The following is a 13,943-nucleotide window of genomic DNA, read 5'->3' as shown; positions in this document are numbered from 1 at the left end:
GTATATAATGCATCATACTAGAATGCTCCAAAAGAATCATGTGCTACTTAAAAGTTTGCTTCTTTTAAAGTTTCCTTAGCCAATCAACCATATTCTCAAGTGAACCTTGTTTCATGTTCTAGACCCACAGTGTCCACATGATGTTTGGTTTTGAAAGCAGGTGGTGAATACTTTCAAGTGAAATTTTGCAATAATATAGAATTATACTTAGGATAATTCTTCCTTTTGCTTAGCCTATTAATCCTTTCAATATATAGTTTCTTGACAAATAAGTGGATATTTGAGCCACGTAATGTTTTCTTCAGCTCACTTTTGTGTCCTAAACCATGATTTAAGAAATTTCTCACCTGGGAAATTACTCCAGGATCTCCTGGGGGACTTTTGAGAAGACAGATGCCTACCCCAATCCCGGACCTATCACATCAAAATGTTAAGACCGGGGAGCTTGAATGTGTGCTTGCAAAAATAGTTCTGTTCTCTTCTGGTTAGAAATAATTGTGTAAAGCTTTATCTGGTGGAGAGTCATTTTGACTGCAGAGAACTCTGGGCCTCCCCTCACCTCTCCCATCCCTACTCACCTCCTTGTCCTGCCATACCACATGGGACTTTCAGTAAGAAAGGGATACTTCTAATGGTTAACATCTGTTAATTGTCACATATAAGCATGTACATCAGTATCCTTCCTCTCAACTCTGCTCTATTACTGATTGAAGTTTAAATAAAATTAAAAATAGCATTTTATCAGAAAAATGTCTCACTGTCACAGACACTGGGTGGTAAACTCTATGAGGATGTTTGTTCTCTGTGTTCACAGAAAACAGAACTATTGGTGAGAGAGGTAGAGATATGGTAGTGTGTGTTGCTATACAAATAAGCCAACATCATTCACTCTGAGACTGACAATTTCAGTAGAAAGGAACATGTATTCTATGGCTACACGGATATGAATAACAGAGATAACAGAGGTATTTACAGTGCTTATTTAGAAATCATGGCAACTTTAAATGTCTTTATTAACTAACATATCACAAATAACATATGGGAAAAACATATACAGAACTTTCTGAAAATCCAAAATCTTGAAAAAAAAGATAAAAATTTTAAAAATAAGGCAAACACTTTGCATTATAATGACACTGAATCTGTATTTAACATATACATCCAACCTACATGCAATTTATGAGAATATGAGAATATTACACGAATCAGAGGAGAAGGTGCCCACTGATTCTGCCAACCTAACTTTAGGATGCATCCACAGAAGTAGAATAAATGGAGAGTGATTTGTCATTGGTATTCTGCACTTGACAGGTCCCATGAATTCTAGGCATCTAATTATCAGAAGAGCATGCACATACAGGAACTCCTTGCTCAGAGCCACATTGCTTCCATTTCCTGAGACTTTAATGGGCACCATTCATCTGTGTATGTGTGGTAAAAAGTGTGTGGGGAGTACACTGATTTTCCATTTATTTAATAATACAGTATTGTACCTTTTCCAGTATTTTCAGAAAGCAAGTGTCTTTGTACAACCTTCTTGATAAGCTATGTTGGAATACTGTGCATACAAGAGGTACTTAATACAAGGGCTGAAGGCTAAGAATGAGCTGAGTGATTTAAGATCAAGAGTCCCAGACATAAATGTTCATGGCTCTCAAAGACTTGAGGCACTATCATAATACAGAGTTTTCCTATATGGTTGCCAAGGGGAGAGAAAGAATACTGGGAGTAAGATTTGATTCTACATGAAGAAATACTTTCTAATATTCAGTGAGGTCCTCAAATAAAACGCATATAGGGAAATTCCCCAGCCAACGGTCTCAACAGTGGGAGAGGAACACATGAAAAGGAGTGTGTATCATATGGTCTTTCAAAGCAGGGGCTTTGTTGTCATCTAGAATGGTGTTCACACCATTTTGATTTACCTGCTTTGGGACCTGGGGGAATTTACTCACTGCTTTCCAAGTTCCAAGTCCTGTTTCTAAATGAGAAAAATTGTCCTCATCTCTCAAGACTTTTCTAAGGTTTAGACAGGATTGTGACTGAAGAGTATTGAGCACAGCCCTAGGAGGACAAGGGTGTGCTTAATGGTAAACATTATCATTGGAGGTTCAGGCCCTGGAATGGCTGTGATCTCAAATTAACTAGAAAGCCACCTAAAACCAGAAGCAGCATGAGGTGCACTTTTGATCATGTTATCTGGCAGCCTAAAGTTTAAGAGACCAAGCTTTAATCTCAACAAAGCAGGCAATCAGATAAAGTGAAAACAGATAGACCCTTAAGCAACTAAATAATCAGAAACAAAATTGTATGTAGATAATGAGTTTGCTTCCAGGGGAAATAACATCAGGCAGTGAAAGATAAAACTTAGAGAACATTTTAGATGTCTTAAAACTTATTAATGCCCCTGTGTAAATCCCTCTCTTACATATGTTCAATCTTTAAATTTTAACATCATTTGTTGATGGATTCTGGCAAGAATTCTCCTTCCCAGGGAAATGTAATACCCATCACCTACCATTTAATACTGGAATTGTGAGCCAGGAAGACATTTTCATGCATGGTTAAGTTTTTTCACCAGCTCAGTGTTACAATAATCTAAAAACTGATTTCTTGATTGTTAAACTATCCTGTGATACACATGCAAATCCCAAATCTTGCCATTGCCCACATCGTTAGAAGAATTCAAATGCCTTTCCGCCTACCTACTGCCTGCTGAAAACATGATCTCTCTGGAATGCAGAGACCAATTTGGTAGAATGTTCATATTTAATGAAATTATGAAACGTGAATTTGATGCACTTTTTAGGAGAAAAAATATTGTGTCCTTAAGCAACATTTCTCAAGTGTTTCAGTTTGGAGTATATGGTGTGAAATTTTAAGAGTCATGAAAAGTTTAGTCTAAAACCCCAACTTGTTGGGCATTGTTCCATATTGATGTCAAAAAAAAATGCTTGGTACCTGATTTTAGACACTATGGGTAACACAGACTGGAAACATTCAATTCCCATTAATGTACTTTATGCCAAACATTTTCCTTGACCACTTTAAGCTGTTAATCTTGATTTTTCCCTACCCTCTTCCTACAACATTCTTTAGAAATTCTCGTTGGCAATTAAATATCCCAAGTTCATAACTATTTAATGGCCACTGACTATTGCATGCCTTTTAGATATGCTAAGTTCAGGACATCAGACCAGTCAGACTAGTCAACTTCTATTTTCCTGAAGTCCTCTGATTAGTTTCCAAAAATATCTTATCCTGAATGTGTCAAAAAGACTAGATGGGCTTGGTGCTACCCAGGCCCCTGAAATGGATTTATATTTGTGTTGATTTAAGCCTCAGTACTTGTTAAAAAAAAAAAAAAGGTACATGAAACCTTCTTGCAAAAATTCTTGAGTAGATTCCCAGACATAAAATCATCCATCCACGCTGTCTCCATGACACTATCCTACCCCTATTATGCAAAGTAGTCCATGTTGAATACCAAAGCATATTCCTATCCAAACATTTTTATAGTGGAGGAATGTTCCCTCCCATATACTAGCTACTTTTTTCAATCATTATAGATGCATACCTTGGAAAATAAATCTGCAGCCACTTCATAACTACCTAAAATCTGATTTTGATTTTGAGTTCTCCAAAATCCAGAGAAACCTGTTGTCCTGGTAAAAAACAGAGGTAACCCTCTTCACTGCTTCATCATATACATCTTCAATCTCTCCCATAATGTAAATAACTTACTTCTATTGATTTGATCTCTGAATTCACTTTGTCATATCCCTATGGGCTTAAATGTCAGTGTTCAGTTATCTCTTATCCAGACTATTAGAACAGCCTCTGGACTATGCACCCTGCCTTTACTTCTGCCTTTTCTAATCCCTTCCTCACCTTGTAGTCAGAAAGACCTTTATGAAATGCAAATTAAGTATATAACTTTCCTGATTAAAACCTTCAATAACTTCCCTTAATTTTAAAATAAAACTAAACAAGATTTTGCATGCCTTTTCCAGCCTTATCAAACACCACTTTTTCTTTTATACACTATATCCAAGCCACATTGAATTTTTATCCTTGCCTTCAGTGTACCACTTACCTTCTTAGAGCACCTTACCACACCTACCACACCTTCTCTGCCTCTATACCTCGAGTCCAAGTCAGGGCAAAGTATGTCTCATGTAATCCCAAAGCACCCTGTATTTTTTCTACTTCAGCACTCAACTCGCTGCTTTTCCACTCACTTGTCTGCTCACAGCTCTTCCTATAAAAGAGTGTCTCTTCGCTCCCCATTGAATCTCCTAGCACAGTGCCAGCACATGAGTAAATAAATACTGTGGAATGAGTGATTGAATAATGAATGACTCTTGCCCATCAGATCACCATAGCCATGCATTCTTTACATTGGGTGCCCAGAAAATGTTAAAAGTTGTTCATGAAGTGTGTTAACATTTACATTTGCACTTTAGAGGCTGTATTTAAAATGGTTGCAAAGAAAATGTTCTTAACCTTCAGCTGACTCCATACATGAATAGCTGAACATTCATATATAAGTAACACGAAGTAAGTAATATTAAGCAACATGCACCTTGGAAGAAAATTCCTACAAAATGTGCCCAGTGTCGATTGGAAGCCAAGACACTTAAAAGGCTCTACATCTACAAGAACAGGAATGTGGCGTTCCAAATGTGCTGGAGAAATGCCTTCCTGTCAGCAGTCTTTCTCAGTTCACCGCTGGCTGGCAACGGGTCTCAGGAGGCTTTCTAGTAGTCATAAAAGCAGTCATTGAAAAGATTTAGGTTAGACACATCAAATTTCTCATGTTTATAACAAGAAAATTGAGTTATCCTTCCCAAATGAGAGGAAATGCACCATCTGGGACAATATATGGTTTCATTTAAAAAAAAAAAGACATGGATAGACATCATAAATGTTTGGTCAACTATTGAATAAAGAAAAAATAAGGAGTTTAACATTATCTCCATTCTCTTCCCATGAAGCCCAAATGAACAAAATCAGCATTTTTCATCATTCCTGAGTCATAAATTATTGTGGGCAAATAGTTTATTGGCTGTTTCAAGGATGGATTAATCTATTCTCCATTCATTCATTGAAGTTATGCTTTCTGATACTTTACTACCTGCTGTGACTTGGTAACTAGTATTTTTCTCTTTTCTAGAAAAGTCTAGGAAGCCTTATTCTCTTAGCTCTGCAGATATTTACAGACACCAAACAAATGAAATGGCCCATATTATCAAAATAGTGAAATTATATTACACTTTTTCAGCTTTAAGTTGTTCAGTACATATCCATCATTGTCTTTTCACTGTCCCTCACCTGCCTTGCCATCACTATACTGTCTATGAAGACTGCTATCTCAAGCACCGTGCTTCAGTTAGCTGTTCATACCTGTTGCTCTGCAGGTGCAGGTGTCTGACTTCTCTTCACCTGGCCTAAAGGGATGGCACTCCTAACCCAGTGGTTGCCTATTCCCCAGTCAACTTCACTGGCAGTCTAAACTCCATCAACTGATAGGGCCATCTTTCTAAAATGCACCTCTGACCCTGCTCCAAGACCTCTATAGTCTCTCTAATTACTTTTGTATGAAGAAATGATCAGTCTCTTCTCAAACTCCTCAAAAGTATGGCTAACACATTATACTCTTTTGTTCCTGGTGATTTTGTTCATGTGTTACTTTACCTACTATAACAGCCAAGCCTGCCCCTTCCTGAGCATCTATCTCAAATGTTCCTCCCTCAAGGAGCCTTTTCATGATTTTGCCAACAGGGATTATCACTTCTTTCTTTGATTTCTCCATGGTATTTTTCTGTACCTCATTTATTACATCAATCTTATACAGCAGCGTATTACACTGAATTATATACTTAGTGTTTTCTTTCCTGTGTTGTTTTTTTATGGTTTTGTTTATATTTTAAAGACAAAGATTCTGTTATCGGTGGATCTTATCCTCTCATGGAGGGACCTCATCATTTTTAAAATCAATTTGTTCAATTGACTTGAATTCAAGGAATATCTTACAAATTTTACTCCATGTGTGAGTCTTGCAATTTCATTCTTTTAGGGATAATTCTTATTCTAAGAAACTAGTGTGGTTTGTGGTTTAGAGTCATGGTTTAAGCTGCCCTTAGAAGAATGAAAAACAGCTGGTGTCCAAGGAGCTCTGGAAATTTGTCAATAAACTAATTGTGGAACAGAGGCCAAGAGTAAAGAAGTTTGACTTGCATATCTTAAGCCCTATCAATATTTTTTTTAAAAAAAGATACTATGTTTAGAAAATAAAAATTTTCAATATGTGGTTTTTTACTAAAATCTGGCCAAATATCCAAAGAAAATATTATACAACTATAACATGAATGTCAACACTCAGAGTTCAAATTGCTTCTACTTTATTTTGTCAAGGGTACACTGATATAACCAAGTACTTAAAAGATGATAAAATCATTTAATTTTAAGGGGCTTTTTTAAAATTTAGGAAAAACCTTTTATTTAAACTTCAGGTTCATGTGATAAAATATCATATGTGATTAGAATACTTTCATTAAAATATGTAATACCAAAATTGATGCTACTTATAAACATGTAACAATTCACAGACGTTTCAACTAAAGTCATCAAATAAATGTTGATCACTGCTATACTCAAGAATTTGCTTAAAACATGGAGGTATGAAGGTGAATAAACATGGCCTGAAAGCTTAAAACTAGAAAGTTTGCAAGATCTATACAAATAAGCGTAGACTGAATTCAATTTTGATGACAGCAGAATAACAGACATGAATGGTTATTTAAAGAAGTTAAAAGAAGGAGAAATCAAATATAGTTGTGAGGGTAATATATATATATAAAAGACACAGCATTCTAAGACTTGAAGGGCAGAGCTGTAGATCATGGAATAACCTAAGGAGGAGATACAGGGAGAGAGGCAGCATGGGAAAAAGGTTCAGAGAAAAAAGTTGTGGGTAAAAGGGACCCAAATCAGGCCACACAGTTAAAGAAAGCCCTGGGCTGGGGCACCTGTGTGGCTTCATTGGGTAAGTGTCTGACTCTGGATTTTGACTCAGGTCATGATCTCACGGTTGGTGAGTTTGATCCCTGGGTTGGGCTCCCCACTGGCAGTGTGGAACCTGCTTGGGATAATCTCTCTCTCTCTCTCTCTCTCTCTCTCTCTCTCTCTGTCTCTCTCGCTCGCTCTCTCCCCTCACAGTCCCTCCCCATCTTGCACATATGCGCACTCTCTCTCCCAAAGTAAATAAAAAAGAAAAGAAAAAGCCCTGAGCTGAATACCCTCTTCTATGAGGCTCCCATGGCTGCTATCACTCACTGATGAGGATAATCTGAAGACACAGTTGGTGGTCCTAGTGAGGTAAGAATCCTAAATTTTTGAGGTACCTAGTAGAGGTTAGGAACTAAGCTCACTTTCAGACTGCTCACAATCTAAATCAATGTTGAACATGTTAAAATGAAGGCAGTAGTGTTAAATTGAGATCTGTATTTTTCACCTGGCCCAGAGATTAGTCACTTAACAGTTTCTGCTCCCAACTCCAAGCTGCCAATTACATTGTACTTCCCTCAGTGTTTCTCTGAGTCTTCACGAGGGATCCACATGAATTATTTCAATGGTTCAATTTAGTCAAACCATCCTTCTAACCCACAATTTCATTAAATTGAGCACATTTTTTTTTCTAACTGAACTAATCAATTTTGTCCTACCTCAGGGCCTTCTCCTTGGCTCTTCCTTCCACCTGGGAAGCTCTTCCCTCACCTATCAGTGTGCCTGACTCCCTTACTTCTTCCAGCCCTTCCCTAGCCACCCTATTCAATTTCACAACCTGCCTACAACCTGCTTTATTTCTCTCCTCAAACTTATCACCTTCTAATGTACCATATAGTTTATTTATCTTCTTTTTTCTCTGGTTTTCCACCCAGGGGAACCTGATACATTTTATTCATGAATGTACCCCAGTGTTTACAATAGTGCCTGACATAGAATAAATGCTCAATAAGTATTAATTAAATAAATACATGGGCAAATGAAGTGTATGCAGTATTTACATGACAATTTGAGACAGTCATTTTATTTTATAGGATTTATTGTGCTAATTACTGCTTCTCATTAACTTGACTAAGTGAAAGAGGATTTATAAAGCATCCATCTACTGATACAACCAGCACTGTATCTGGGTCTTACAAAACAAATCATATTATAGCTCCCATATTAGAGAAATATTAATAGAAAAGAATATGCATATTATAGGATTTCAGGTGGTATTTTTAAAGGAGGAAAGATATCCTGACACCTCTAGGAGTTTCCCCCAATGGGACATAAAAACCTAGCAAATGAAAAGAGGCTTCCTAACACAGGCATCAGCTTTGAAATTACACAGATTTAAATTCTAACTCTATTAATACCATTCACTATCAATACCACCTTGGCCTACTCATTAACTTTTCTAGGTCGAAGTGATTTTATTTGTAAAAATAAAGATCACAATCTTAACCTCATAGGGAGAATGTGAGCTATCAAATGAGATCATCTACAAAAACAATTAGCCAACTCGTTGGCATGTAGAAAAAAAAAATAAATGCATTCGGAATGAATTAATTCTTGACCAGCGGGGGAAAATATAACCAGAAAAATGTGTCTTTTTTTCAACCATTTATACTGTGTTGTACCCCAATGTTACTCATGATGAGCCCTCTGCCTTCACTATCATTAAAATAGTAAATTGTATTATATATTGGTTGGTTATTATCTATATTATTATTTTTTTATTCAAAATTTTCTAATGTTTATTTGTTTTTGAGAGAAAAAGAGAGAGACAGAGCATGAGTAGAGGAGGGGGACAGAGAGGGAGACACAGAATCAGAGGCAGGCCCCAGGCTCTGAGCTGTCAGCACACAGCCCGACGTGGGGCTCGAACTCAAGAACCATGAGACCATGACCTGAGCCGAAGTTACAAGCTTAACTGACTGAACTACCCAGGTGCCCCGGTTATTATCTACATGATTATTCCCATTTTAAAAATAAGGAAATTGAGTCTCACACACATTGTGTAACTTGCGGGAAGTCACAAAGTAGGCAGCAGAGTTAGGGTTTGAACTCAGAGGATCTTGCCTCTAAAGCACTTCAGTGGCCTTGGTCCTACTTTGGTCTGCATAGCCATGTGATTGGCAGAGGAAATCTTTCCTAAACTCACAGTCTACATACTAAGCTTTTCTGATCTCAAGTAGAATCTCATGCACACTGCTCTCACAATTTATGCTAAATAAAAAAACGTATTTGTTCTTTTTGCTACATCGGTGTATCACCTTCTAGAAAGTGCTAATGTTTATTGAAGTCTATTTCACTCTAGGCTCTGGTCTAATTGCTCAACCCCTCAACTCATACCTTCCTGATAACAACCCAAAGTGGCAGATACTACATGTATCCTCATATTAAAGGTGATGAAAATGCAATAACAAATTCATGCATGTTATATTTCAGGACTGAGGTGTGAACCTAAGCATTTAGATTCCAAAGCCCATATTCTTAGTCATGAGACTATATTGCCATTCATAACACCAGAACTGATTATATCCTCTTTTCCTCTTCCTTTAAAAAATCCTAAGAAACTGCATTTTCAGGGAGTCTAAATTGTACTTCTATGAACTATGACTCTCTTATATTTGGCAAGTCTTTATTTTTCCTGTAACTGACATCTACAATTAGTCAAACTTAAAAAGCTTGTTTAAATAAAAGGTGAATTTAGAATCTGATAGAAATACTAAATTTTTGGGTGAGCACTTATAAAAGGTTTTTTGTGGTACCACCCCCACCGTCGACCCCAACTGAGAAATACCAGACTGGTGATCTTCATTGCCTTAAACAGTCTCCAAGCTGTGCTCTCAGAAGGTGCTGAACTTTAAACCATAACCTTGCATAATTCGAAACAAAAAATAAAGTAACTTTAAAGAGACATCTATCCTTTCAATACCAACTCAAGGGTTTTGTTTTGTTTTTTACTTCCTAAGCAGGATGATTTAAACACAGCGTGCCTATTTTTAAAAGAGCAAAGAATGTGTTCATGGCAAGTTGGAACAGTGTGCAAGTGTGCTGGCTTCACTGTTATCTGAACAACAAGGCACTAAATCACAAAGAGGAAAAAGTCAGCATGTTCACTGAAAATACAAATAGATCCGTGTCAGGAAGAGCTTTGTCCAAGAAAGGGAAAAGACACCTACCCAGAGGACAAATCATGGACACAAAACCTGTAATTTAAAAAAGTTAGTTTCAAGAAATGTTTGAGCTTATAAATATGATTGTTAGATAAACAAAGCACAGAAAAATCCCATTTGAGTCTTCTTTAAAAAGTGCACCTTTCAAATGTGGTCAGTCAACATACCCCGCTCTTTAGCTTTGTTTCTTATATAAGACCTGATTCATTAGTGGTTATGGGACTCACAAAAGAAAATGAGAACTGCCCCCCCCCCACCTACCTCCTTTAATTCCATGATGGAACAAAACTTAAGCTGACTATGCACATAAGAACCTAAGTTAAAATGTGTACAGGGCTCCATATCCCTTTACACGTAACCACTGTTTAGATTCTTCAACGAACAATCGAAATACAGCGTCCTCACCCAGAACTTAAAGGAAACAAACTCCTCTTACCATATATTCCATGTTCGCAGCTGGTGGGAACACTTTCCCCCGAACTTGATTATGGTAATCAAGAATGGCGATCATGTCATTCTGCGAAATGTAGCGCTTCCGCCTGGCTTTAGGGATATCCGCAGAATCTAGTTGTGCTTTTAGTGCTGCTTCAATATCAGTGAAATTATTGGTTGGCGGGGATGAGTCAGTGGAATTGAGTAAGACGACTGCACTTGCTTCACAGAGAAGGGAGAACAGGAGTGCGCTGCTGACTGCAGAGATTGCTATCATTTTGAGGGGTGGAGAAGAGGCCACCGAGTTTGCTTTAAAGCAGAAAGATAGAGTTAGGGTCTATGAAAAGAAAAAAAAAGGGGGGGGGGGGTCCAGTGGGTATGAATTTACAAAGCCATCACTTGGGAGCATTTATTTGATTTTCTCTGAAAAATTCAAACAAATGTTGAACTCAAGCCTAGGAAACAACCTATATAGTAGTCGTTATACATTTTACTTGGTGTTATGAGTCAGATACCTAAGAGAAACTGCCTATAGCTAGAGAAAAATAAACAGTGTGACTACAAACCCTACAATAAATGTGAACCGCTTGCCCCAAATGCCTGTACCACATAATGCATTACTGCACATATTCAGAGGGAACTCTTTAGGAATTGAGATTACTCTTGAGAGTGAGAAGGAAAAATGCATCACAGTTAACAACAGAGAATGTGCTGATAATGTGTCCCAGACATATATGGACACCAAGTGATAGAATACATACCAAAAAAGTTATAATAAGCCAATCTCATTTCTAAAAAATAAAAATAAAAATGTGAGCTAGTATAAAATCAATGCATGCAAAATAAACTTGTCGAGCTAAAGAGCTTACCTCTGCACAATGCCAAAATGAATATACTGTTCTTCCAAAAATTTAAAGTTCTTTGCTAGGTTGTAGCATGAACTCTTGTAAGAGTGTGTCTTATTACAAACTCAGAGAGCAAAACTCTGCAAGGTTTGAATGCTGCTGGCTGCAGGAGCAGCTAACAGCTTTTATATGTCACAGTCTGCAACTTCCAGAAAGGGCAGTCTTTCTTAGGGTCTCTCCTAGCCAAAATCAAAGGGGAGGGGTTTGGGATAGAAAAAACAGTGATTGGGTGGCAACCTTTTTATGTGGGTGGTGAGGAAATTGAGTCACACCCACAGCTTACAAAGTAGAAACCATAAAAGACAAACCCCTTTTTCTCTGGGCTTCTACCTTTTCTGTGAGTGGTTAATTTTCCTCATTTAATGCTTTCTAGTTCCTGGTTCCCATAAAAAAGGAGAGAAAAAAAAATAAAAGAAGACTGAGTTCTTGAAAACAGAGACGGCTGAGTAACAAGCAGTACATTTTTTTTTTTAAGACAGTAAATGACATGGGAGCTGAAAAGAGCAAGCTGATATTAAATCAAGAGATCAGCTCACATCATTAATCTGGGTGGCCACAAATATGATTCAAGAGGAATGCCAGGCAGATCAGTAGTAGCCAAACTATAGCATATGATATTAGGATAATAGATGCTCAAGTGGTTGTACTTTCTGTCTCCATGTGGCTTTATTCTTCCAGTTTATGTATTTATTCTCTCCCTTTGTTTTGTTTCACCCTCTCTCCCCTTTTTCTTTCCCCAAAGAGTGAGGCAGCAAATTGCCTGCCTTTTACCTGCCTTATATATAATGCAAATAGAGAAGCTCCTAACAAAATGACAGCAACCAAGATCACATCTGTTTCAGGTTTAAAAACATATAGTTGAAATCTAAGCAGAGTGGGGTTCAGCCTCTCAGGAAGCATAGTGGAGGGCATAGCACAGAAGCAATGAAGAATTTAACAGCAGCAACTGGCTGACAACAGTTAGAAGTTCCTTCTCAGAAAGATGGCATTGGAGCAAAAGCCGTGTCCAGCAAGACAAGTGCCAAGAATGTGAATGTTAGGGCAATCTGCAATGGAAGGACCCTCAAAAATGCCATGTGTCATGGTATCACTAGTAAAATATGGACAATTCATAGTCAGTGGCAACAGGAATCCTGGAAAATACACACTATTCAGTTAGGAACTTACTTAACCTGCACTGACTTGTCCAGTTTGCCAATGTGATTGTCTTCTGCATATTTCAGCAGGAAGAGTACTATGTGAATTTACAGTCATCAGAAATGATGGTCATGTGGTTAGAAACACACCGGACTGGGAGCCAAGTTTCCTGGGCTATATTCCCAGTTGGGTCTTCAGCAGTATGTGTGGCCTGATGCATATTGTTTAACTCTTCATTGGTGCAGCCAAAAATGGGAGGAAAAAAGGTACATATCCTATGGCGAGATTGACGTCATCAAATTCCTGAAGAGAACAGTAAGGCATTTGAAGCCAGAAGTTTCTCTGAATTTCAAAGTACGGTGATGAGATGCAGTCTTAAATGTTAACATGTATCAAAGTTCAAGTTTCACTATATTTTAGCAAGTATTGAGCTCCTACCTAAAGTGAAGTCATTTAGGAGAGCTTAAGGTGCAATACTGAAAGCTGTAAACAGAAATTAATTAACACTGTAGAATTTAAAAGGCAAGAATATATAAGCACAGGAGGTAAGCAGGAATAATAACAAAAATTAGAGTAGCTTGAGACAATGCATGTGGCTGCTCACAGTTACAGATATCCAACAAATGGAGCTGTCCAGCTAGTGTCTTACCCCTTCAGAAGGTACTCATGCATGGCACCTTGAATGAATCTCAAAGATACAGTGTTAAGGATTCCTGAACTAAATAGGAAGTTGGGCAACATACTCTCTGGGGCCATCCATTCAAAGATCCTAGGACTTTTGAGACTTTAGTGCTAGCACTGATTAACCTATACCTTTCAATATATCTCATATAGCTGTCCAGCATATATAGGACTAAAGGACTCTATTGCCCAAGGAGCAGATGAGCCTTTCTTCAGGATGGCTGAGCTGTTGCTTAGAATCTCATAAAAATCAACCATTGCCTTCAAGGTTACCTCTCTGTCATGTACACAAAAAGGTACTATCTCTTGAAGTTTGACTTGACAGGCTTCCATGGAGATCAAAATGCATTCCTTAAGAAATGTGTCTGAACCATAAATGGGTTTTCTCTAAGAGGAAGTACAGGGATAGAGGAGGAGAAAGAGAGAGAAGGAATTTCTGAGTTGGACCTAAATGGGAGGTGACCTCTTAGAGTCCAATTACATGAGGACAGAGCTGATAGTTGCTCAATCCTGAGACCCTGAGGCATGTCGATGATTTCAGATGTCTTTCAACACA

The 13,943-nt window shown here is 37.7% G+C and overlaps 1 protein-coding gene across 1 annotated transcript in view; it reads right to left on the bottom strand.

The window, feature by feature from the left end:
- The window catches only part of PI15 (peptidase inhibitor 15), a 31,396-nt gene extending 19,711 nt beyond the window's left edge, over positions 1 to 11,685 (bottom strand). The window contains exons 1-2 of the mRNA XM_043601225.1: positions 11,534 to 11,685; positions 10,669 to 10,973 (exon numbers count right to left, since the gene is read on the bottom strand). Coding sequence (XP_043457160.1) covers positions 10,669 to 10,941 — 273 coding nt within the window. The 5' untranslated portion in view covers positions 10,942 to 10,973; positions 11,534 to 11,685. The remainder of the gene's footprint in view (positions 1 to 10,668; positions 10,974 to 11,533) is intronic.
- Positions 11,686 to 13,943: the final 2,258 nt, after the last annotated feature.

The sequence above is a fragment of the Prionailurus bengalensis genome, chromosome F2 (assembly GCF_016509475.1).
Source record: "Prionailurus bengalensis isolate Pbe53 chromosome F2, Fcat_Pben_1.1_paternal_pri, whole genome shotgun sequence".
Classification (NCBI taxonomy): domain Eukaryota; kingdom Metazoa; phylum Chordata; class Mammalia; order Carnivora; family Felidae; genus Prionailurus; species Prionailurus bengalensis.
The sequence above is the reverse complement of the archived record's forward strand: the minus strand, read 5'-3'. Positions and strand labels throughout refer to the sequence as shown.